This window comes from Pelecanus crispus, chromosome 5, assembly GCF_030463565.1.
Source record: "Pelecanus crispus isolate bPelCri1 chromosome 5, bPelCri1.pri, whole genome shotgun sequence".
Classification (NCBI taxonomy): Eukaryota; Metazoa; Chordata; class Aves; order Pelecaniformes; family Pelecanidae; genus Pelecanus; species Pelecanus crispus.
Genome location: NC_134647.1, coordinates 22857188 through 22884258, shown reverse-complemented (window position 1 = coordinate 22884258; position 27071 = coordinate 22857188). Strand labels below are relative to the sequence as shown.

Below are 27071 nucleotides of genomic sequence, written 5' to 3'. Positions count from 1 at the left end.
ATGTATAGTTTGTATCATGCCAATATAAAGGACAGATCTTACAGAACCAGCCTTGTCTGTGATGGGGGATATATTGGCAAATATTTACTTTGCATGGGAAACTGCAAGCTGTACTCTGTTCCGCAGCAGTAGGAAGTCTTGTACAATTGCTGGCATTCTTGAGAGGGGATTCCAAAACAACTTAGCATCCTGCCCAACAACATAATGGGCACGTGGATGGAGGCTTGTTAGGGCATGCTCCATGCACTGAACAACAGGTGAAATGTCCATGTTAAGACAGATCTTGGACAGCTTTTGTTTCTTTGCTGCATCTGTAAAGCTCAAAAGAAGAAGATCATTTAGTGACAGCCAGGCAAGGTGACTTTTAACTCTTTCCCCCACACTGATCTGTGAAATTTCACTAAGAAATTGGTATTTCTTCTTTCTCCCTACACAAGAGTTTGTAACAGTTTCTGAAGACCAAGTCCCCATTCATAATGACCTTGTGATATAGCTGACCCCAAGAACAGTGTAGTTACCCTTAATTGTGGAACAGTTACGGCAAAACCAGGCCTGTATGATCTGAGGACAGGCAACCAGCAGTGACAGTAGCTCAGAATAAACATAACTATGTCAGAGGCAAAAGGAAACAGAAATGCTGTGGTTGTAGATTAGTCTCTTGTAGTAAGGAAATTGCTTTGTGGAAAGTTGTGAAACACAATTGTAAAGAAAAAAATTGAGGGACAAGAAAGTCCAAGGATCAAAAGACAAGCAGCCCTGTTCAAGCAGGCTTAGCAAGGGTCTGTCAGAAAGGTCCTGGATGGCTTCATCACCACTGGGGCTAGCAGAAGCAAAGGGAGTTGATCCCTATTTGAGTACTAAACAAATAAACAATAATGACAGGAAAACAGATCAAGCACATTGATTACATCATCAGATAAAAGTTTTTCTGTTTGGGATTTTGCTCAAAAGCTTCATGCCAACACGAATAATTAATCTTTTACTGAGATTTTAATAACGCTTCCCAGAACAAGTCTTTTGTGCAGTCATATTGTAATGCAGATGCATTTGAAGAGTAACTTTTCACATCACAGTCTTTCAAAAGGGTCAGAATGATTAGAAGATATAATGCTACTTTGCAAGGCTTTCTCACTTTCTCAGCAAGAAATGCATTGCTTCTTTTGACACAAATGTCTGGAAACTGCCTTACCTTTCTGAAAATAGTCCGCTCCATATTGCTTTTTAATATCAGGAGGAAGCTTATTCCAAATAACCTCCTTCTCTTTCATAACCTTTGCTGGATTCGATAATGCTGTTTTGAACAGTCCAGGTCGGATACAACAAACCTTAACTCCAAAAGCTTTCATATCTCTCCTGCAAAGACAGCCGAATGATTTAATCACATTAGACATTGTTATTAATACTGTGGGTACTAACACTTTTATTTCTATCTTTACATGGCACACCAGCACACAAATACTGTGAGGTTTGTTCATGGTTGTGAACTTTCATTTGTCATCCCTAAATGAAAGAGGGATGAACTATCTTACCTGCTTCACTGAGTGAGAACATGCATGGGCTGTGACTGTGCAGTAGCTGGCATAGTGTATTTCACATCCTAGTTCACCTTGCAGTAGCTCATTAGTTATCTGACTTGCTTGTAAGACTGGCTGGCTGTCTAAATGCCAGTATGTAGAGCCATTTTTCACGTCTTAGGGAATCCTTCTCAACCTCTGGCTGATGCTCCAGAATGGTACCGTTCCTTCTGGCCCCATCTCATATCTGTCAGCCCTGTGTGAGTGTCCCGGTATCTAAAATGGCACCATGTGTTCAGGCACACAAATTGCTCCCTGTCTGTGCTACCAGAAGAAGCCATGATGGTCCCCAGGATTAATTTGCTATGTTCTCTAGATCTCTCTAATGATCGGTAAAATTAGGAGAAGACACGTTGGAGAACAAAGCTTAGACAAAAGTTACTATAATGCAATAACTCATGGTATGTATATGGTATGTATTTTTTCTGGATGGGCGGCTGCTGGAAGTTGCTAGGTGCATTTTTCAATTAGAATTAGGTTCATATTGCAAAGACATCTCAGTTCCCTTGACTGGAGCTTCCTCTGCAATGAGGCCTCTGTGCACACTAAGGTAGGTTAGTTGTGAATCTATAAGAGTACCAACTGCACTGCAATAATACTTGAGGACAGCTTGTGTGCCCAACAGGCTTTGTACCATTTCAAAAGTGGCATAATCTGTGTTGAGCAAAAGAACTTTTAAGAAGAATTAGTCCAAAGCGTCTAATCTTTTTCAATTTTATACCATGTGCCAGCATTATAAATCAGCTCCTGTTCTGCATGTGCCAGTTTTTAGTTAGTATATGAGCCTTAGGGAAAAAAAAACACAGTGGTCTTTAGTGAGTGTTATACCTTAAGCTGTCATTAAATCCTTCTACTCCAAACTTTGAAGGAATATAGCCTCCACCACAGAATGCTAGGCAACCTCCAACACTGGACACATTTACTATTCTTCCCTTTGCTTTTTTTATCAAGGGAAGCATATTTATTGTAACATTTATGAGTCCAATTAAATTAACTTCAATTGGTTCTCTGAAGTGCTCAATATCCAACCAGTCCGTAGGAGCTGCTGGCCCCATAATCCCAGCATTATTGACAAGTCCCCAGAGACCTGCAGGGAAAAAAAGAAGAAAGTCAGGAAGCAAATTTTCACCTAATGTGTCAGATTAATTGAACTGGGTGAGACTTCACAGAAAAGCAGTGAGGGACCAAGAAGGCAATGAAGATTTGGAGGAATTGCTTGAGAATGTCCTGCAGTATTCAGCTTTGTTCTCAGTGTTCAGGTTTTATCACCATGCTTTCCATCACCTGTTGTGTAGTCTTCCCCCTGCCACAGCATTTTGGGCAGGGTGTGGTGTTGGCTTTTTGTGGGGGAAGGGGCAGTAGAGGAAGGTCAGGTGTGGCAAAGAGCAATTATATTGGGTGACAGGAAATGTGTAAGAAATAGACCTGGCCCTTGGACAGGCAGTGTCCTGAGACACAGGTAAGTGTGTCCTGGTTCTGAGATGGGTGACGTGCCAGGACAATAAAGAACAGCTCTTGATAACAAAAAAAAATTAAAAATACTTCTCAAAGGTTTGAAAACAAGATGGGAACTGTGTGACAGGGAACGTTCTCACTATTCTTTTTCCCCACAGTGACATTTTTGTTGTAGCAGAGAACTTATGCCTCACATTAACTGACATGTCCCAGCTGGAAATAGGAAGGATTTTTTTTTTTTTTAAATGAACAGCCAGCTCCAAAAAATGAGGCGGAGGCAGAGAAAAACCACTAGCTTGATTTGAAAAGCATTTCTGACCCTTCAGAAGTGGGAGGGGAAAATACAAAAATGTAAAACCAGTTCTTCTCTTGTATCAGCTGTTAGAGTTGTGTGAATGAATAGCTTTGCTGGTCTGACCTTACTCATAGCTTTTCTTGGGGAAAAAAATCACTTTTGGCCTGAAACCAAGCACAGTTTCAAATAAAAGCAATTTGGCAAGTTATAAGCAATTTTATGAAGGTAAATGGAGATTGGAATTTAGCATTCAGTATAATTGGTACTATGGGACATCATAATAGACCAGATTTTAAGACTCAAAGTTAGCAGAATCCATTGGATCTTGGGCCTTTGTAAACTCTATTGCAATACTGCTCCTACTGAAATCAATTAGCATCAGTAATGGCAGCCTTGTTGTTGTCTTGTACAACTTGTTGGGTCAGAGATATGAGATTTTTCTGTTTTTCAGATGGTCTGCAAGCAATATTACAAAATAGTTATATTCAGATTTATTCAGTAGAGTTCATATATAATTTTTGCTTTTGATAGAATGAGTGATTACTTACAAGTGATTACTTATAATTTATTACATGTATTTAATTTTTAAAATAAAAGCTCTTTAAGCCTGTTAAACAGAATTTATTTAATTTGTTCCCTAGGTGGGTAACACAGCATGGGAAGTGCTGAGCACTCATACCATAACCCAGATACACATGTGAGTGCAAACAGTCCCAGCAAAGGTTCCAGGAACTGGATTCCTGTTCTGACAATGATGTATTGATAAGCCTGACTTTTTGAGCACATTCCCAAATATTTACCTACCACTAACTAGATGTATAAAACATCCCTCTAGTGAGATCTTCTTCCGTGTTTCTGGAAGGTGACAAGACATCCACACACACTTTTCAAACATCAATTAAAATAAGCTGTGAACGTAGCATGGTATTTTTAGGAAAACTCTTATTGCTTTTTTTTTTTTTTTAAGACAGATATCCTGGCACTCACCTTCTGACTGAACTTCTGCTTTGACCCATGCAGCCACTTTCTTAACACTGACTGAATCTCTCACATCTAGCAGCACTGTCTGAAGCTGCTTTGAGGTCACAGCTTTTAGCTCTTTGGCTCCTGTTTCAGTCAGACAGCTGGCAAAAACACGGAATCCCTTTTTATCAAAAATCTTTGCTGCCATATTTCCAAATCCTGTGTCACATCCAGTGATGAATATGTATTTTCCGGTGAGGTTTGTAACCTTCATCCTGTCTCTTGCCCTCCAATGCCACCACAGAGATATGATGCCAAGAAAGAGTAATAGGTAGAAAAGCATATTTACTGAAGTCCTTTGGACACGTTCTCCTGAAATGAAAAAAAAAAAAAAGCTGCTAGTTTTTAAGGGGTTGTTAGTTGGTTGGGGTTTTTTTCTTTTTTTCTTGAGTTGGCTAACTGCAACTATTCAGAGAATCAGGCACAATTCAGAGCAGTAGCCTCCTTATGCTAAAACAAACAAACAAAAAAATTCTTCTTTGAGCAGAAATGAGAACTGGACATATAACATAACATAAGGTTACAAAGAATAATGCATAGTAGGTTACTGCTGCCAGGTCAGTAAGCTCCCATTGAACATATCTGGGAGAAATGCTGACTAGAAAAGAGTAGCAAAAATGAAATATTTGCATGGAAACCAACAGAAATATCTGAACTCAGTGTCAGTTGTAGAAAATTAAAGAATAAGACTGGGGCCAGCTAGCAACAAAAGGTCAAGCAAGATCAGCAGGACCCAGAACCTTTCTCATCACTGTGGATACTTAAGCAACGCTAGCCAGGAAAAATTATTTACTTTATTTTACTAAAACCTTTGGTTGTCAGTGCCAGAGCCAGACTCTCAAGAAAGAGGGTAGCAATTACTGCCACTTTGCCTCTCAAGAAATAAATTCCCACCAGCTAGGTGGTGGAAGCGTGCATGTGGTCTCTGAGCATCGGAAGGAGGGTGCAAGGCTGGAGAACTTCACCTGCCAGAGTGAAGCTCAGGCAGTGGGACAACATCAATACTGCAAAATATGTTTGGGAAGAGCCTGCATATCTGGGATTATACTCCAATTGACTTAATAGTGAATTTATAAGTAACTATTGATGATGGATGAAATTCTGCTTAGAGAAAACAATTCAGTTATACTTCTTCAAGAGTGCTCATGGCCTGGAAAAGAGGAGATGCCTAATGCAATCGACTGAAAAAATAATTCTAAACAGACATAAAGGAGTACAGATCTTTTTAGAGACTGCTTACAGACAATCCATCTTGCAGGGCAAGATACAATGAAGTTGCATTTACTATGGCCAAATTCTCCTCTGGCAAAACTTAATTTAAAAGGAAATTGTGAACACCTGACATGTTTTTAAGCATCATAATAGGAACATCAACACTGCTTTTATTTTCTGCATGTAGAACTGCTTTCTGCTCTGACACGGGAGGTTCAATACATCTCAATTTTTATTGCAAGCCCTGTGGCTGCTCATGGTGCTTATTTATGTAAATAGGCTGTATGTATGCTTACATACATAAGTTGCTGTTGAAATGCAGCTTCTTGTCCCGGCTGGAAGTTACCCAGGGTGTTACTAAAGTTGCAATGCAGCGATGCTAGTTTTTGTTGCTTAACTTCCTCTGCAGAATCAGTAGTGAAGAAAGTATGAAGTGATTAGGTAACTGCCCTCCCCATGTAGTATTTCATGGTTCCTTTGTTGAGACGAGGAAATTTTTCTCTCACCATATGTACACACGCATAGCAGACTCAGCACAGTGGCTGGCTTTCCTCCTCCTGTGACCCTTATTAAAACTACTCTTCTCTTTATAATATAATCATAGAATGCTTTAGGTTGGAAGGGACCTTGAGAGATCATCGAGCCCAACCCCCCTGCAGTAAGCAGGGATTGAACTTGTGAACTTGGTGTTATTAGCACCATATTCCTTGCTCTGCTTGGAGTTGCCATATTCCTTCTCAGCCTTCCATCACCTGCAGCTGAATAACAGTCCGGACAGTGCCTAGCTGTTACACATCAGAGCCGGGGCCAGGCTCGCTCCCGGAGGCTGCGTGGAGACCTGCCCTCCTTCGCACAGAGGCACTGTTTCCCTGCCGCTCCTGCCCTTCCACACCTACCTGCCCCTGGACCTCAGCCATGCCGGGGAGCTGCACCTCGCACGTGCCAAAGCCCGGGCAGGGTCTGGCCACAGCAGCAAACCGCGGGGCCCAGGGATGGAGAAGGTTTGGGAAGAGCCCTTCTAGAGAAGAGGAGACAGAACTGTGTTTCATCATGCCCTACTTCAGCTGTAAAGTAGATATAAAGTATAACTAGTAAATTACATAAATAAAGCGGAGTTTTGGCCTGATATGTAATCTGGTCAACAAATAAAAATAAAAGCCAATTTAGCTAGACTGAGGGAAAAGGCTCACCTAGGCCTGTTTTTGCTGTGGCAACAGGCACATCTACGAAAATGGGACTTGGACGATCAGGGTTAACTTCTGGTCCCTGTGATCCTTCATCAATGGGTCAGGGGGACTTCTTTATATCAAACTACTAAAGTGCTGAAATTACAAGGTTTTCAGTTAGAGTGCTTTGTACAGGCTGTGTTTCCAACTCCAGCCTGCCAGGGAGACTGGGAGGTCTAGCGCCTGCCCACAGTGGCCCACCTTTGCAGTGTAAAGATCTACCTCCAATTTTTTATAGGGGCCGCAAACCAAAAAAGAACAAAACCAAAGGAGTCATCAAGAAAAAAAAGTATTTTTCTCTAGTTAGCAGGACGGCTTCTGACAACTCAGTCAGAAGCCCAGAAGGTGTTTGAGTGGCGGCATTCGGGAGTGGTTGGGAAAGCGGAGACGCAGGGGACAGGCAGGCTTACATGGGCATGGCACCTTCTGACAGGACCAGGCAAGGTGACTGAGGGGCCAGTTACCCAGAGGGTGGGGCAGGCACTCTCAGAGCTGTCTTTTTGAAAGACTTTTTTTATTTTAACATGTTGAGTCAGTTAATTTTGATATAAAAGTTAGAGTTTGCATTTAAAATTTACAGGTTGTTTTGCTTTGCTTTGTTTTGTTTTGTTTCTTAGAAGTGTTGTTGCTATCTCTGCTATTTTTACTTAAACAAGTGTTTGGAATGGAGAAAAAAATCCTTACCAGCTGCCAGACTTGGGTAGGAACAATGAGTTAAGTGAGTGTATTTCCTGCTTCTGGTACTTTCCAAGGGCAGATGGTGAGAGGCTAACTATAGAAACAAGGCAAGTAACTAGAGGTAAGTCCCTTGCTGCCTACCTCACAGCCTCCCTGCCGGACCCACTCCAGATGGCATTTTGCAGTTTCAGGGTAGCATATTTTTGTGGCTAAGAAATAAATATACCATGACTTATTGTCTCTGGTAGAGATTTAGACCATGGGAGAAGAAGTAAGTTTGTTTCTTTCTTTGTGCTAGCCTCCCACCTGGAGGTATCCCCTCCCGACAATCACTGACTTGGACTTTTTACTTTCCATAACAAGAGAAAGTCACAGAAATGTCCTCATTGTGCCCAGAGGTACTTTCCTTATTCCACTGTAAGAAAGTATCTGCTATTCCCCATTTCAGTATGACGAATCATAGAATCATTTAGGTTGGAAAAGACCTTTAAGATCATCAGGTCCAACTGTTAACCCAGCACTGCCAAGTCCACCAGGAAACCATGTCCCTAAGCGCCACGTCTACACGTCTTTTAAATACCTCCAGGGATGGTGACTCAACCACTTCCCTGGGCAGCCTGTTCCAATGCTTGACTACCCTTTCCGTGAAGAAATTTTTCCTAATATCCAATCTAATCCTCCCCTGGCGCAGCTTGAGCCCATTTCCTCTCGTCCTATTGCTAACTACATGGGAGAAGAGACCAACACCCACCTCACTACAACCTCCTTTCAGGTAGTTGTAGAGAGCGGTAAGGTCTCCCCTCAGCCTCCTCTTCTCCAGGCTAAACAACCCCAGTTCCTTCAGCTGCTCCTCATAAGGCCTGTGCTCCAGACCCTTCACCAGCCTTGTTGCCCTTCTCTGGACACGCTCCAGCACCTCAATGTCTGTCTTGTAGTGAGGGGCCCAAAACCAAATGCAGTATTTGAGATGTGGCCTCCCCAGTGCCAAGTGCAGGGGGACAATCACCTCCCTGCTCCTGCTGGCCACACTGTTCCTGATACAAGCCAGGATGCTGTTGGCCTTCTTGGCCACCTGGGCACACTGCTGGCTCATGTTCAGCCACCTGTCGACCAACACCCCCAGGTCCTTTTCGGCCAGGCAGCTTTCCAGCCACTCTTCCCCAAGCCTGTAGCGTTGCATGGGGTTGTTGTGATCAAAGTGCAGGACCTGGCACTTGGCCTTGTTGAACCTCATACAACTGGCCTCGGCCCATCGATCCAGCCTGTCCACATCCCTCTGCAGGGCCTTCCTACCCTCGAGCAGATCTCTTGCCGATGATCGAGGGTGCACTCAATCCCCTCGTCCAGATCATTGATAAAGATATTGAACAGAACTGGCCCCAAAATACAGAAAAAAAAGGGGGAAATTGACTTTTATCAATGAGCAGCTTTTTGCTTGCAGGAAAAATTATAAAACCCAGCCATCAAAAGAGGAAGTCTTGCTCTTAGGTGCAGAAAGGAGGTTTCTGTGAGAACACTTGCCACAAGATCTTTGGAAAGGACAGTAACTTTTCAGAAGTCACGCTGTGTTGAAGGAAATAATGTACATATGCACCTCACGGGATTGACATAATTCCATTTTTAATAGCATAAATCACAAATCAGTAAGCTCAGTGTAAAATTCACTTTGCATTGTATAAAGTGACTACTAAGTGATGTTTGTATAACTCCTGTGGTGCCAAGAATAGAATGAAGACATAGCATGTGGATACTTGCCAGCCTGACCAGTTGTGTGTGTGTGCTGACCTTTCCTGCAGCTTCCCACTCCTCCAGTCTCTGCCCTGATCAGAGTCCCACAGAGCACCTTGTTCTCTTCCAGCCCAATTTTGTTGGGTTTGTCCTCTAGATACCTTTATAACTGTGATAATTTTTTTTAGATTAATTTCATAAACAGTATTTAACAAATGACACTCCAAGAACAGATGTGGAAGTCATCCTCCTAATAATTCAAGCTGCAAACTGTATCTACTTTATTTCACATGTCCTTTACCTCAAATCAGGCTACCAAAAGAGAGCTGTAACTTTTATTTAGAGTCCACTTTGCTTTCACCTTCATACTACTTAGGTGAAAAAATTGTGATAGCATGCGGAGCAAAATAACAAAAAATATTTTCAAAACCCGGGAGAAATAAAGAAGCAAACAAAGTGTTTTCCTTTGTTTTTCAAAGGATCAGGGGACAGGAAGACAAAACATCATGCAGAAGCAGAAGTGTACTGCAATATCAAAATCTGCCTTATACTTCTGACACTCTGAGGTGCTATCACTATAAGTGGCACAATTAAGATGGGGATTATCCTCAAGGGAAAAATCCAGTGTCTGGCTTCTTTGCCCTGGAACCACTGTATGTTAGCTACAGAAATAAATTTGGCTATGAATGGTTAAAAAAAAATTAATGAAGCATAAGAGCTATCTGTTCAATGCCTTCTGTCAGGCAAGAGAGGCCAGACTGCTGTAATTGCATACAGCCTTTAGCACAAAACACAGAAACAAGCTGGTTATCTGGAGTCTCAGCCTGCAGTGGCAGACTGAGTCTATTCACCTGGTGGAAAACCATGGCCACCTACTCCTACATAGCTGTGAGCACTCAGTGCGAATTTTCTGGCTATCTTTAGGAAGCTTTGGAAGCATTTTATTTCATTGCTGTTACTAGCTGTTGTCAATACTGGAATAAAGATCAACAGGCTATAGACTACAGCTTAGACCTGAGAAGTCCTGTGCCAGAAGAGCACATGGGCTTTCATTTCCTACTGAGAAATTATCTGTCCAGGAATAACTAAGATTCATTTTTATTCACTTGCTCTTATGAACTGTTGGAAAAAATCCAGAGAAGAGAGGATAACTTCATTTGGAGTGGTAATATGCTAGAATAAACAGGTACTCAAATTGAGGGAAGAAGCAGTTATTTTACTGCATTTGGTTCAATGAATTGTGATCTTTTTTCTTCCTGTGAGAAGAGGTATTAACATGATGTGAGCTGTAAGCAAAATGTTTCCCTTCAACTCAGATTATGACTGAGGGGAATTATCCTGTCAGTATTGCCCATCTTTCATGAACTAAATAGTATGTATAGCCCACCAAAATTCAGAGATTTTGCATGTGTCCCCTAGGAGAATTCAGGGATGGGAGCATCTGTCCTCAGTCTCCTCGATTTACTGAAGTCTTGCACTCTGTTGTTTTAGTTAGTGGCTAATTCTTCATTCACTGAAGGGCTGACTCTAGCAACAGAAACTGAGTTTTCCCTTCCCAGGACATCAGAGGGAAACAAAGTACAAGAGGGCTTGAGGACATGGAGTGGATTTGGCTAGTTTTTCCACTAGCAGGTGTAAAAGGGGAAGGTGACTCTGTGGGAGCAGGACCAAAACCGAGTGCTTTATGTTCTCCACGTCACTTTACAAAGACGGATGATTTTTCAGCATAGATTCATTTTTATGGCCCATGTCATAAAGTCAGGTCAGAATTTATTAATCTTCAGGATTTTTTGTAAGGATGAGTTGAGAGAAGTGGAGGTTTAGAAGAGAGCAGAGCCCTTCAAAAAGGTGGGGGTCGTCTGTGGTCTCAGCTCCAATTCATCACTGCCTTTATCTACTTCATTAGCAGCATGAAACAGGCCCTGCGCACACTTTCCGGATGCTTAGATGAGCAAAGTCTTTAAGTGAAAAGGCTGAAGTAATTAGTATAAAGCTAAAATTATATTCTGTCTCTGACAAGCCAAGCCTTGTCTGGAGGTGCCGGACTTCCTTGCATGCTAAGAGTGAGCTCTGCTTGAGTACCTTGAAAAGCAAAGGCATTGCATGACCTTTGGCCATGTTGCTCCTGAAGAAGCTGTCAGGGGAGAATGAAGCAAAGCAGAGTTCTGCTTCACCATATAATTTTTCTTCCAGCCTTTCCACTCCTGTGCCCTGCACTGCAAGTAACTATTTTTTTTTTTTTTCTCTAGCTTTATGATGTTGTGGACAAGATGATGAGCACTGTGACATTATCTCACATACTGTTATTCTCAACACTATGCTGTGTACTTTAGTATAGATGTAGACTTCTTTTTGTTAAGAAAATGGGAGAAGACATCGGGTTTGTGTTTGGTTATGCCATCATTGTGAACACAGTAATGATGCTAAACAAGGAAAATGGAGTTCTGGTTAGCTCTATTTAATCGTGATGCACTTTTGTGCATGAACCTTTATCATGGAAAATTTGAGAGTACAAAAGACTTTAGGAGAGCTGACAGTCACTGAGATTAAGGCATTGCCTTTCTGTCTTGTCCTATCAGTCAGGGCTCTCTGTAGTGAGAACTGATTTCAGAGGGCAACTAAACCATGTTTGCTATTTCCCTCTAAACTCTGCGGTGACATTGGCTGAGGTCATAGCATTGTCCTCACCAATGTCCCTTACTGAAAAATCCATGGAGGGCTCACTTCCAGCGAGAATTCACTACTGCTCAGGAGCTTACAGGCTGTAAAATCTTCATTTTAGAGGAAGAAAGGTAAAATATTAGAAGCCATGGGGAGAGGGACAAGGTATGGGTTAGAAAACAAAGCTTTTGAACAAGTTTTTAATCTAAATTTAGCTTAATCTCTGGACCCATTTTCGTGTTATCATCTGATGTTGCTATTTACTGCAGGGACAGTAGTGTACACTGAATTACTGCATGGCTAATAAAGTAATTCTATACTAATGCTGATAAAATAATGCTATAATAATCTCTTCCCGTACATTCATTGTGAGGTTTTTTTTTTTCCAGAGAACCGTCTGGTCTCCTTGTGTATAATTGCTTTCCAAGTGCCCTGACTTTATGTTGTGAGATTACATTAGTCAAATTTAAACCTTCCATTAGATGTCAATGAACTGTAACCATTGTGACTGCATGGTTATTGACCCAGGTGCAAATAGCCAATGCCCAATTTAAAGATTCAGTTCTGACAAATGGGTTAGAATAATGAAAACATGATGGGAAATGGTTGGGTGCTTCCCTGACTAATTGAACAGGATCCTTGCAATTTGTTCTGTGATACCTGATTTTTCACAGCCACGGGTGAGTAACAAATCTATCACGTTTAATGTTTCAGAGTTAACAGATGAAACTTCCTGAACTGAAAGGTACCTGTATTTTTATTTCAGAACAATTTAAGCTAAATGCAAAATTCCCTTTGCACAGTTAGTGGTGGCTTTTTTTTTTCCTTTGAATAGGACTGTTTGAAAACAAGACATTCAAGTTCTATTTTGAAGCAAAATGTCTTTCTGCATGTATGCTATCATTAATGTCTGAGGAACCTGGTTTTAAAGAAAAATGAAGGATAGTGCCCATCACCACCTTTATGTTAAATAAAAATCTGATCTGAATAAAGATGTGATTTGAAAAAGATTTCAAAGGGCTTTGGATCAGGTCCTAATGTTACTTCATTCTATAGGATATGTTCCTTTGTTAGCATTTTCGAAGTATTACTTGTTTAAATCTGGATTTGGAGTTCCTTAAAGATTTTTGTTTATCAAAAATCCAGCACCCATACCTTAATTGGCTAGAGTAAAATTCTATTTCACTTTAGTGCAGTTTCTGAGGTATTCTCTGCTCCTAGTTTGTATTTTGCACACACAGGGGTAGATGGGATGATCTAATGCCTTCTATTATCTGTGATTTCTATTATCCAAATAATTTTTAATGCAGTCATCAGCAACAGTATTTTTCAAGATGTTCTAAGTGATCCCCAGTTAAACATTCAGACCCTGAGGAAGGTTATTTTAATATTCTAATACAGCATGCTGATCTGCTATACTAATCTGTTTAAGTCAGCTAATGAATGATGCGTGCTGGACAGGATAGTACGTGGATCCTATTTGATATGTTGAGATACAGAAAATATAGGAAAAATGTGTTCCCTTTCAAAAATGTGGGACAGTCACAATTTTATCGGAAAAGTTGTATCATTCCAGAACATTTAGATCTAGTGAGTGTTTATAACTAGAATTCTTATTCAAGTCTATCAATCATTGGGGGTTTCTTTCCACTCTTCCTATTATTTAAAACTGCATCAGCATTCAGACTTAAAAAATCAGTTGCAAAATCCATTTCATAGTGTCAAAATACAGCATCAGAGCAAGCACTGAAATGAGACTTCTCATGATGTTCTATACCAACATTTAAAGGACAGATTGACTTTTACAGTGTTCCATTACTAAATTTTGTATAGATGTTATGATTACAAAGTCAAATAACAAAGAGCTGAAAGAGGACAGGCACAGAGTGGCTCTGCTTGCTTTACTTTTGCCTTCCTCATCAATTTACAGTATGACATTATCCATTATCTTTCTGAAGCAGAAATGCAGTGGGGGCGGTTTTTTAACCACTTCATAGCTTTTCACTGGGAGCCACATTCAGTAGTATGGTTTAGACTTCTGTGAAGTTATAAAGTATTTTAAAGCTGCTGGAATGTGTGTGTAAATACCACCCTTAAAGTTTAGATTTATTCTGATAGCAGAACAGGTAGAAACATTGCTTCTTTACTCCAGCAGAACGCATTTTCATAACCCAGGTAACATTTCCAATTACACTAATTTCAGTGTAAAATCATCAGTTTGTGTATTAGCTCAGCTTCCTTTATACAGTTCCATTACTTGTGTGCTAAACAGTGCAAAGCAGGCAGTACTAGATCTAGAAGCAAATGATGCCTTCATGTTTAAGGACAAATTGCTAGTAAAATTACCATTGTGGTGAATTACTTTTTGCAGAAGAAAATATGAGTGTATGGTTGCAGTTGGTATCTTCTGTGTATTATTAATTCAGCCAATGATGCTTTAACCATTTGAACCAAAAATCTGAAAAACTTTAACAAGGATACAAACATTGTGATTTGATTGTTTTTCTCACACTGGTGGCTTGCTTTGGAATTTATTAATTCATGGTTTTTTTTCAACTGTATTCTTCCTAAAACCATATACTTAAGGTAAAAAAACTGGCCAGCCTTAGGCCACTTGCATATTTGAGCTGTATTTTCCTTAGAATCACGTCACTGTGTAGTGGTCCCCAGTCTGTGCTACCAGTGTCAAACTTCTTTGTAAATGGAGCAAAAAGTCTGTGTTTTCAGATCTCCTGCTCCAACCTCACAACTGAATTGACACATAAAAAAAATTGTCTTGAGAATGTGATCACTGACAAAACTGCCAAAAATGAGCTGGCTGAGAAGCTTTTTTTTCTTAAGAAACTTCTGGAAATTTAGGATGATTTGAATAAACAGTTTTTGGAGATCTGTTCCAGACTATTTCAATCAATCCATCAGACACAGCAAAAGGCAGGAGGAAGGGAGCAGAATAACTGTTTTCATTGAAGTGAGGGATTTTTTTTTTCCCCACTTGGGGAAGATTGTCACTCTCATCTTCAGTGAAAACATAATCTCAAGGGACTTCAAGCTGCCAGAATATATGCTTGCTCTTTTTGGGACTCTACATATATTTCAATATAAACTGAATAATATCATCTGGAAATTAAGCCCTTGTTAAATCCTCTTCCATATGCTTGATGCAAATCCAGCTGAAGTGAAATTTAATGATTTGTAGATAGGTCCCATGTGAAACAGTAGTACGTATATGATGCTTTCCATTCTTTCTGGTCAGAAGCAGGTGTTACATGCTTTCTCTGTTATATAAAAGAGCTGAAAGAGAACTTGGAAATGTGCACATGGTAGAGACTTTAACTAAGGAAGTACCATAGCTTGTTCAGCCCATTTGCCATCTGTCTCAGAGAATGGAAAAATTATGATTAAGATTGTAAATTTGTTCACTGTATGTAGGGATGAATTAAAAGCTCCTGTGATTTTATGTTGTAAGTGACTATTCTAGTCCTGGCCAGACATTTTGCTATTGCAGTGGTGATTTGGCTTTATGCATTTACTTAAGGAGAGAATTTGGGTAACAATTTTAGGGGTCACAGAATGTGAGGGGGTCAGAATTTACCAACCAGTGGATGACTGAATTGTCTCTCCTCATCAGAAACTTTTAGGCAAGACAAACTACATCCACAGAGTAGCAATCAATGAACCAATGTCCAAAAGAATGGATGTACTGAATGAAGTTCTGCCGAGGTCTGTCTTGCTTCTGGTATAACCCAGTAATATTGATAATGATGTGGATTACACAATGGAGAATACCCTTACTAAATTTGATCATGACATAAAGGGAGGACAGACTGCACATATGCTGAAGAACAGGACTAGAAATCAAAATCCCCTTAACAAATACTTAAAATGGGCTGAAGAATGCAACGTGCTATTCAATATGGACAATAGTAGGCAGGATTCATCAACTGTGAAAATATAGTTCGGAAAGCAACTAGCTCCGTAGCAAATTGTTTGCAAAAAATGAGTGGCTTTGGTGGATTACAAACTTAATGTGAATCAACAATGTGATACTTCTGTTAAAAAACAAATGTCATACTGGGTTGCATAAACAGGAATGTAATCCACGAAATGCGAACTAATCCTCCTCCTTTGCTCAGTGTTGGTAAGACTGGTGTTGTAGTGCTGTTACGGACTTGTCACTTCAAGAAAGATGTGTTGGAATCTGGAGGAGACCAGTGGAAATTATCAGAGGTTTAGGAAATATACCCTACCAAGGAAAATTGAATGAGTTGCTTTCTTCATCTGAAGAGGGAGACTTTCTAGTATTATTCAAATAAATACAGCCTACTTACAAAGTGGAAAGGAATAAATAAAAAGGAAAATAATAAATAAAATAAAAGGAAATAAAAGATGTTAAAGCTTTGATATCTGAAAGTGTTGGTAATACGCTTAAAATGAGAGGTTGTGAGAGGTTCATACAGAAGTATAAACATACAAATGTTGATGTTTAATGACTGAAATAAGGTATTGTAACTATGCTTTGGGATACATTACATTAAACAAAGGTGTGGATGAGATGACTTTGGTATGAAAGGGCATGTGTTGGGGAGGGCTTTTGCAGCACTTTTCCCCAGGTGCCATCTTGGATGCCAGGCCTGCCTGGCCAAAACTAGCACTACCGGCAGATTTTGCCTCACAAAAGTGCTTCTTTAACAAAAAAGCGTTAACTTTGTCTCCCTAATTCTGCTCATCTATGACATCTGCTCGGCATGTCAGTGTCACTAGTTAGGCATAAACCTGCCCAGAGGAGCCAGTTTGACGGGTAACTCACCCCAGCCGAGAGCTGTGGGAGTGCAGCTGGCGGTGGTGACGCCGCAGATGTCGGTGTGGCCCTGGGGTCACCCCCGGCCACCCCTCTTGTTCCCCGACTGTCCCCCTGTCATGGTCCTGCGGGCCGCTGCCAGGGCAGGGCAAGGCCAGGGCAGGTCTCCTGCCTGCCACTCCCTCATAACCGAGGCAGGACCTGTCATAGTAATATCTGAGTCAATAACCTACCCATGCCCCCTGCCCAAAAGCAGTAGTTTATTTTCATATGGCTGTTAATGGGGACAGGGCTGTTTCATACAATCATAGAATCATTTAGGTTGGAAAAGACCTTTAAGATCATCCAGTCCAACCATTGACCTACACTACCAAGTCTACTCTAAGCCAATCAAGGGTAGACTAGACTAAACCATGTCCCGAAGTGCCACATCTACCCGTTTTTTGAACACTTTTGCCCACTTTGCAGTGGGCTGCAAAGCCCTGCGAGCAGCTCTCACTTGAGGCAGGAGGCACTGAAGCCTTTCAGAGGCCTTGCACTTCAGGATGAGTTGGGCATGCTTCTCTGAGGTGTTTTTCTACTCTGTAGTTCCACTGTGTCTGGGACACCTATTCTGTTATAACTTGTGCTGTAATCAGTAGCATTGCCCTAGGCTAATGAGGGAAAAACTGAGGTAAGCAGGAGTTTAACATAATATTGTCATATATTCACAGACAAATGTATGCTGATGCTCTTTTCCTCTCTTCAGGACTTCTGATTTACCTCACTTATCATCATGTCTGACCCTGTTGTTCTGCGTAGCATCAAGAGATTGGGGGAGGATAACTATGCTTTTGACTTGGATGGCAAATGTAAGTAGTTTATTTTTCAGTCAGCTCCTTATTTTATAAAGCATGTAAAATAGGTGGTGGGTGGCCTAAGTGGAGCAAATAGTCTACAGAATACAAAGCAAACAGTCTGTGGAATAAATACAGGGTTATGTGGTACCTGCTGTTATGGGTATGCTGCCTGCAAAACAACTTTTCTGTAAAAACTATGTGTAACAATCCCCACTTACGGACAATCTTATCAGCCTACAAGTTCACAGTATCTACCTAGGTTTTTTTACTCAGCACTTTGGTGTACAAGTAAAGGGCCTTTACTGGGGGAAAAAAATAAAAAGTTCTATCTTCCATAGTTTCTGGAGCTCCTTTCAACAAACACATATATCTGTAGTCATACTTATATTAGGCAGAATTCTTATGAGCTCTTGCTATGCAAAGATCTGCATTCCTTCTCCTCATCAGAACTGCTCCTCTCTTCTGCCATTTTTCCTTTGCAGTGTGCACTTTTCCATTTTGCCAATCCAAGTGTGGCAAGAGTCAAGGAGAAGCGTGAAGAGAAACTGCTCAATATTTTGAATTCTGTTTATAAGACTTGAGAAAAGCAGACAAAGGGAGGGGTGTTGAATATTTATGTTGAATGTAAGGTACAAAGGAAAGCAAAACAGTAGCGCATAATGGAAGCTAAATTGCAACACAATGCAATGTACATGCTCCTCAAAAAGAGTAAAAAGGGTTCACGAAAAGATTCCAGCACTCAGATCTATCATCAGATTCCCTAAGCATACATACATTTTGTATTTTCAAATTCCCTGACAGCTGTGGCCTAATCCTGGAAGTGTTTAAGCTTTCATTAAAAACATTCTCCTAAGACCCAATGAAATGCTTCAGACCATGCATGAAATAGCCCGTGTTCTAAATATGGGCCTTATTGGGATTTACAGATGTGGCATTCACTCCCAATTTCACCTGCTTCATCACAAAAATAGGTGCTCTCGGGTCGGCTCTGAACAAAACACAGCTTGAGGAGGAGGGATGCTTTTTTATCATGAGTTCTCTTTCTTTGAATTCACCAGACGTTAGAACAATCAAGCTGGGCAGTGATAAAGACTATGCAGTTTTATTTCACTTGCCATACTTTGTGACAGATTACCTCCAGAAAACATGTCTTTCAACATGGAGACACATGTTGAAAGACAGTCCCTCTCTCTCTTGGAACTATTTTTCAGCAACAAAAAGAAATCAAAGCACACCCTACCAGACTGAGTTACAGTGAATTTTTTCCCCTGCCTAGACAACAACTCAGGTTTAAGGCAGTCCAGCCTCAGCCTCTTTTGTTCTGTGGGAACCATACATCTACTTTTTGTTAAACCTTGTGGCATGCAGCAAAATTCTTCACATAACCATGTATATCATGGAATTTCAGACAATAATCAAACTTTTTCAAGTCCTTATGACTGATTTTTAATCAGAGAGCCCTCTTCAAGCCTCTCTCTCTACTATATAGCAGCACAGTGTCCCAGCTATAACTTGATCTGTGATGCTTGTTGTTAGTTTTAGAACTTAGTTGCTGATGAATGCTAAGTCTGTATTTCAAATCTAGTATCATTCATTGTTTGGGTTTGGGATTTTCTTCCAATCTTTATCTGTCTCATAGGACTGTTGGCAAACCAGTAGTGTTTGCATTTGGAATATTCAGTCTGAGCTTGGACTAAGCCTTGATTGTGGTTACCTTTGTACAGATTGACTGATATCTGCAAACATAAAATCAGCCATTCTGTTAGAAGACAGTACATGTGCTTTTTTTTGATCTGACATTAGAAACTGAACAAGAGCTACATGTGCAGAAGGTGTTATGTTCCCACCTTCTGTCACTGTACTAGCCAGGTAATTCCTTTGGTTTTAACCATCCTCATCAAATCTTTTTCACTTTGCTGGGATTATTCTTCTAGACTAGATAACCTCCTGTTCAACAGATTCAAAGGTCTGTTTTGGTTAGGAACTTCAAATCTATTGTTACAGCTGGTAAGAAGATAGTGTAGGAAATTATTCTCTGAGTAACTTGAATGTGTTCTTAAAATCAAAGCTGGCATGCTAGATTCTGCAGCTGATTTTAAAGTCTGCAACACAGCAGCAGCAACCTCAGCTCCATGACTGTGAAAGAAACCAATGCAAACGCTTTCTGAAAGCCTGTTCTCTCCCCAGTATATTGCTACGCCAGCACACTACTCTGCATCCTGCTGGAATGAGCAGCCGCCTGCATGCTGAAGCAGTACAGATCTCCCCACTCCCCTCCACTGCTGTGTTTTGTTTTGCTTTTAAAACTTCTCACTTAGGCTGCTAACTGAAGGCAGTTCAATGCATGGGGCATTGTGGACTCTATTGTCGGTGGAGAGGGGAGAGGAATGACGAGAAAAGGCAGTGAATAGGTAAAGGGGTATGTCCTTCTACTTCTGAGATAGAAAACTGTTTGTCTCTTCCAGCCGCTTACTTAGAACTTCTCCCAGATGGCCCAGATTTATCTAGCTGGTTTGAGGGGTTGTTTTTCATCTGTTAGTTTGTCTTATGTACTTGTAGCTTTTACTTTATACAAGATTTTGGCAAAAGACTTTCTATTGGGACCAAAGCTATTCCTCTTTTCAGTTGTTTTTTTTTCTTTTTTGTCCTATCCAAGTGAGTTTGCCTCTGGTCTTCTTGGAAATGCACTGTGTTTTCTGCTTAATGTAGTGAGCAGTTTGTTGAACTACTGGAGCATCTTTCCCAAAGCAAACATCATTGCTTTAAAACCCTACTGGCATTCTGCTGATGGATCTCTTTGGCTCTGCAATCTCCAGTGAGGCTTCTTTCAATAACCATCTTTTGCACATATTAGTAAGAATTAGCCTTCTCTGGATCAACCCTTGAACACCACAACTGTAGGTATAGTTAAGAGCCAGCTTTAGTTGGGAGACTTTTGAGTAGAATTTTCATCACTTGAATCAAGTATCAGATTTCCTCAGGCTTAACTTCTACTGTGTTCTCACAATACCAGTAAAACATCAAATTCTTGGCAATGTTCTTCAGCTTTTCTTTGATTCTGTCCTTTTTTCAAATTGTAGAATTTCTTTCTTAAATGCCGTAGTTCCTCTTTCAAAATTTTTTGAGCATTCAAAGACTACTATAGGTTTTTTTTCTTTAGGGTTAATAAATTTTTTCATCTTCCCTATATTTGTTTCTTTTCAATAAAAATCATGTTCTGTCCTCTTTTTCTATTTTTCAATTATAGCAGTGTGAACTGTTACTCACCTGGTTCTTTCTTTCAAATTAAGCATAGGTAACGTCATTCCAAATTCTCCTCCTGCTTAAAAACTGCTGGCCCACAGTTCCTCACATTCTTGAATAGCACTGATATACCTTTGCTTTCAAGTTCATAGATTAGGGTTTCTTCACTTCTGGAGAATGTTTATTTTGCTCTCTAAATTGATATGACTCAGAAAGCTATTCCACCAGACTCTTTTGTTCCTCCCATTTTCCTCCCAGTAGCCAATTCCTTCATTTTTTGCAAAACACTTCACATTACCAGCCTGCAGAGGAAGCTTTCTTTAAACCTTATCTTTTCTGATAAACCCTGGAGAATCTCCTAGGAATGATTTCAAACCATTACAGCTGTTACCAGCTGCCAAACTTCAAAGAACTGCAAACAGACGTGTCTTTTTCCTTCACAACCAGCTCTCTTCTAACATCAAATGATTCTTTGTCATAATAATTTTACAAATTAAAACCTTCCTGGAAAATGTCTGGGACTCCTGGGGTAGACATATGTCCTTATTGAAAGAATCTTTTTACCATCCCTGAGTAACAAACAGAGCAGAATAAAACCAATAGAGTCACTGTTAGCTAAAGCCAAATAAAATTATCTTATTAATGCCCAAAAGAGGATGTAATCAGCTGTTCCCTCAGTCTCAAACTCAGACCGCTTCCATCTAACATTGTTGCCTTGGGAAATGCAAAACCCTGGATACAATGGAAAAGCCTTCTTCCATTGGGTGGGAAAATGATGGAGGCAAAATTTGTGGTTGCAGTGGCTTCTTTGCATCCTCTGTGAATTGTGATGCAAAGTTCCTCTGTGTTTGGTCTGTGAGATAGGCCTGTGCATGCTAAATGTTTGTCACTAGATGTGAAGAAAGGAAGGCACGGTTTGAAAAGCATGCCATGGTTCTGAAACTGATGCTGAGCAGCCAAGTGCATCGTAAACGAGCAAGGTGCATATGCCCAGTGCCCTTAGATTATTCAAACTGTGCTGTATGCATAAAGCTCTTTCTTCATTGCCATCTCAAGTGATGTACAACACATATTTTCTACATCAGCCCTTATAATGACACTTCTTCTTTGGGGCCCCTGCAAACACAAGCTGTGCTTTAGGTCAGTCTTTAACATTATCTCTTGAACGGGACCTAAATCCAGACCTGTTCTGGGGACTAAGGAGTTGCCCTACAGCATAATTATATCTTGTAGTATAATTCCATTTTTCTAAGCTATGGTTCCTTAGGGAGTATGACCAGTGTGACAAGTTCATCTTACCTCCCAGGGGCACAGCTGCCCCTCTTCCACAGGATTTGCAGTCTCTAAGTTGTTGGAAGGCAAGAGTGAAGAGCTACGACTCCTCCTTTCAGGGAACATGCATGGACTGCCAGTAGAGTAGTATTCCTTGATGAGCCAGTATCCAAGAGAACTAGTTGAATACTAGCAAACAGTCTGCAATGAAAATGAGTTGACTTTTGGCAATAGTCCTGAATAATGTATTTTGTGAAAACCATTTTGTCACCTGGGGGATTGAAAACTTGAGACTACTTCTTCAAGAGAAAGCAGGCGTAAATTGATACAAACTTAGCAAGGAATTTTTGGATCCATGGCAGTGCATGTCCCTGGCTAGATGTATCAGTGGGAATAAGACGCTTATAAATCAGGAACGATCAGGTCCCATGGCGTTTATGTTTCACATGTCTACAGAAGATTATGTACTTTAACAATAATTATTAACTAGATTGTGCATTTATTTTCCCTAACAGGTAACAGCTTCAAGAAATCAGAGTAAGTAATGTACACAAACAGAACAATCAGTATTTCTAGGAATATTCAAAGAACTTAATGCCATCGGATCAAATTCACGCATTTATAGAATATATAGTATTTAAGGAAAAGCTGTTCTCTAGGAGCTGAACTGCCTTATTTAATACAACTGACACAGGTAGACCAAAACAGTCCTAGAAACTTCTAAAAACAGAGAGTAATGGCAGCAAAATATGGCCTTCCTTCTGAAAATGTTTTTAATATTAGAATTTATCTTTCTTCAGCGCTTTTAGTTTGAGAAATGAGTTTTTCAGGAATTTTAATCAATCTTGATTAATTTCTCTTAAAGCTTAACTGTGAGACTTTAAAAGAAAAGGAATTAGCTCACCATTTGAGCTCAGATATTAAGATTTAAACGTAGAATTCTAGATAGTTAAAAGCTGAAATGACTTAGAGACCTTGACCTTCAGCTATAATCTGAGATTTGAACGGGGTTAAGAGCCTCCCTCGTCCTAGATCTTGGGACAACTCTGTAGCAGACTGGACATCCTAACATGTGCTGTAATTTGTGCCAGCTCTTTCTGACACAGTCCGAGAACTACTCCTAGAATGAGGAAGCAAGAACATCTCTTAATTTTTGTCTTTGTCAGGTTACCCGTCTCAGAGAACACCAGCCCAGTATTCAAGGTCTACCATGGTCCTTGCACATATCTTGAAACCCAAGTTCTGTTGGACTTTCACATGTAACACACATATGGTCCTACCTACTACACATATGAAGCTTCCTTCAGGCTTTCTAGGATCTGGTTTCTGAAAACTGTTCATGACAAATATAGCTTGAATTCATTTGTTTTATTAAAAAACAATATCCAAATTCAAAATCCCTACTCATTCATCACTGAACATACACAGCTGATGATTACTTGCTATAGTATGGATCCCATCTGTAATGGTGCAACTAGTCCTTTAGATTTTAACTGATCATACAGAACAGCAACACATAATGTGAGCACTAAAAAACCCCTATATGGTATGGTGAGAGATTCTACTGCCACTATGGACATACGAACATACAAGCAATATAAGAGGGAATGGGAACAAGACTTCCTCTGTCTAGGCCTAGCCAACATTTTGGATGGTTTTTCTCTAATTGACCTCCAAGAACCCAAAATCCACATTACAGCAACAGTGTTTGGAGGGGCTGCTTATGAAACAAAGCATAAACCTTCAGATAATTTTAACCTAACCTCTGTTCTAGTCCCTGTCTAAAATTTAAAAGAACCATCAAATCACTGGTTCCAAAGAAATGTGAAAGAAACACCTTGTCTCTTAAAATTTTGGGCAAAATGTCTCAAATAAAATGTAATTTCAGAGAAGTAACCAAGAGAATAAAAAAAAAAATTAATGTAAAATCTTATCCTTTTTGCTAGGAATTTCTATACATATGAAGAACCTTTTATAGAGAAGAAAAGTGAAAAGTAAGTTCAATTCAGTGTACTATCTTTGCATATAGAACAAAATATGTACTAAAATACAAGTTTATAATTTTATGTTTTGTGTTCTTGAAGGTCGTCAGAAAAGAAAGAAAACATTCGTGTTGGCTTCTTTCAGCTGGTAATGAAAGCAATGGCTACAAATATTTTATGTGTATTGTGCTGCAAAATAAGTGACAATAATCTATACGGTTGTTTTGGGGAATAGCTGTGACTAAGCCAAACTTTTAAGGATTAAACCATCTGGCATGAAATCCTGCCATTAAAGTCAACAGGAATTTAATAGAACCCTTTGTAATTTTGTCAGCTTGGTATCAGTTATCAATATTTGTGTCATCATTGTCTATTAAACACATTATATTGAACCTACAGGTAGATATGGGAAAAAGAATTAGGATGCACAGCAGTGGTCTAGGTGACTTTGATTCATTCTTATTTCTGCCAAAAATTTGCTGTGTGGTATTTGGCAGATAATTCAGCTCCCTTGTAATTGCTCCATGGATATTAGAAGATTTGGTAACTACAGAAACTTGGGAATGCGCAATACTGTATGGTATATCTAGCCTTTGATGGGTCTTGGAATCCCCTAGGGTGCATCTAAATTTTAAAATTAATGTAGTAGAGAGATGTCCAACCCAGCAGCATGCAGCTAAGAGGCTTTATTGCCTCTGTTTTGCATGTAGTCTAGGCAATTAGCCTATAATGTGTCCCAACTAATATGGTCCTGACTGTCATACTGGGCTAGTGCAGTTACATCCATGTGGCTTGTACTCCCTGGCTAATTATCTTAACCCTTAGTTGGGTGGAAAGAACAGTCTGTCCACGCAGAGGGCTATGTCTGTCAAGCAGAGGGGTTTGAATCCTGTAGCCTGTTTTGCACAGATGTTTAACTCCTAAAATGCAGTTGGTAAACACAGTATGTTTGCCTCAGATGTGCTGAGAAATTAGATTATCACATATCTGTGCATTTTCTGTGGTGTTTTTTTTTTTTTCTTAATCAAGGGAATTCCTAGACTTCTTATGAGCAGGGTTTGCAAAACACTTGTAGTGCTAGAGTTTTCTTCTGATTTCTTTTTTTGTAGAAAGACCTTTCATTTATTTCTCTTTTATGTTAACTGACTTGTTTTTCCCTTTATCTTGTCTCTTCCCTAATGTCCCTTTTCCATATGTCCTCCAAATTCCCACCCTTTCTTCTCTTAGACACTCTATAGCACCTACAGAACCTGGACAGGTTCTTCAGCAGGCTATGATTCCTCTTTACACTCCTATTTCAAAATATATAGCATTTCATACTGATATTCTATATGGACAGTTTGATCTATATATTTACACATGACTTCAGCCTGAGAATCAGACTTCACGCAATCATGACAAAGGTAACTTAAGTCGCTGTGTCTTAGCTCAGTCACCAGCTGCATATTTGCATGCTCTTGGTCCATGGCAAATGTAAGGTAATAGGACTTAGCTCAATCCTTTACTGCATACTATGTTGTATTTCTATATATTTCTCCAGATTAAGAGCCAATGCACAATTGCCTGGCTCAGCCAATACATTTTAGAATATTAATTGAGAACTTGCTCAGAGATGTTTAGTTGGCTTTCTACCACAGGACACCAGACCTTTGAGAAATTGGCTAACTCTGTTCAGAGGTTCTGCATAATGCCCTAAGGCTTTTTCCTCCCTTCCCTCTCCCTCCATCTCCACAGGAAATCCACAAAGCAGGCTATATATATGAATTATAATTACTATTCTTAATCTTTTAGTTAGTTTCTGGAATGATGATAATGTGGAATGATATTGAGCTATTAATGTTATATGATAATACATTCATTCACATGGTCAGATTCTGCTGTCAACTAAAAGGGAGCTCATAATAATTTATGAGGCTGTAATCACAGGTGCAATTAGATTAGATTGGAGAGAGAGATTTGTCTTCTTTCTGTATTGAAGATAATTCTGAAATTTAAAGAGAATGATTTTGTATCTGATCCACCTGATTAATGATTATAAGTGTACAACCAGCATGAAGACTGCCTCTCAGCAGAGACCATTTTTTTTTCCTGTCTCTTTAGTTTCGATTTTCTTCATCTGTGGAAATTTTAATGATGGCTGTTGGTAGTTTCTGTGCTATTGTTCATGGAGCAGCCCAGCCAGCTGTGTTGCTTGTGTTTGGTGCAATGGCAGACACATTTATTGAATATGACATTGAAATGCAAGAACTTAAAGACCCAGGCAAGACATGTGTAAATAACACCATAGTGTGGATTAATGGTACTATTCATCAGAATGAAAAGAATGCCACAGTAAGATGTGGGTAAGTAGCAGATGTAGTTGTTTCTTTTCCTTTGTTATTATGGCTTGTCAGAGAATGTATTGCTAGTGAAACTCCACTTCAGCCTTTAAATGTTACACTTTCTATCCATGAGGCAGAAAAGGGGCATGGTTCTTGTTACAGAGTCCTGTTTCTGAGCTGGAGATATTACCTGGAGGGAGAGAAGGTCAGCTTGGGTCTTGGTCTTTCAACTATAGATGTCAGCAAGGATATTCTTTGATGATGATTGTTCTGGTAACAGATATATCTGCTACGCATCTGAGTTCATTAATCTGTTTTCTCTGATGACACTTTAGGTAATAATGACTTCTGGTTATTCTGGTTAGGACTTAGGTACCTATAGAAGCCTGATGACTTCTGAGCAAGTTAGCTAAACTTTAGTCATTGAAGAGAAATGAGCACTTCTAGGATGCAATTCATCTCAGCTTATGGGAGATGTCTAAGGCAGGTCAGATGAACTGCCCTATAAGAGTGCCTGTTTCCTTCCATTAACTATAATAAATGGAGTCTAGATGATTCATTCAGATACAGATATCTGTCAAAGCCAAATTTGAACCTGTAACCTTTCCTAAGGCTCATTATTCAGTGCATTGTTCTAAGAGTTTTCTAATCACTGAGTAACATTTAATTAGATATTTAATTAGAATTAAAAGTTACTTGTCTGAAGGTCTCTGAAATTCAGAGCACACGGGAAGTGATTCACATTCCTAGATGCAGGTGACTGG

General features: G+C 39.8%; 2 protein-coding genes across 3 annotated transcripts in view; one reads left to right on the top strand and one right to left on the bottom strand.

The window, feature by feature from the left end:
* Positions 1–84: 84 nt before the first annotated feature.
* Positions 85–4630, bottom strand: DHRS9 (dehydrogenase/reductase 9). Its single transcript, XM_009478882.2, has 4 exons — positions 4312–4630; positions 2403–2661; positions 1190–1353; positions 85–311 (listed from the first exon to the last, which is right to left on the bottom strand). The coding sequence occupies exons 1-4, from the start codon at positions 4628–4630 to the stop codon at positions 85–87; spliced, it is 969 nt and encodes a 322-aa protein (XP_009477157.1).
* A 12795-nt stretch (positions 4631–17425) lies between these two features.
* Positions 17426–27071, top strand: part of ABCB11 (ATP binding cassette subfamily B member 11) — a 44650-nt gene continuing 35004 nt past the window's right edge. The window contains exons 1-5 of one of the 2 annotated variants that reach the window (XM_075711646.1): positions 17426–17501; positions 22520–22541; positions 23951–23998; positions 24089–24134; positions 26087–26328. In XM_075711646.1, the coding sequence (XP_075567761.1) occupies positions 17426–17501; positions 22520–22541; positions 23951–23998; positions 24089–24134; positions 26087–26328 (434 nt within the window). Of the gene's footprint in view, positions 17502–18765; positions 18793–22519; positions 22542–23950; positions 23999–24088; positions 24135–26086; positions 26329–27071 lie in introns of both variants that reach the window. The other variant, XM_009478881.2, reaches the window with a different exon arrangement.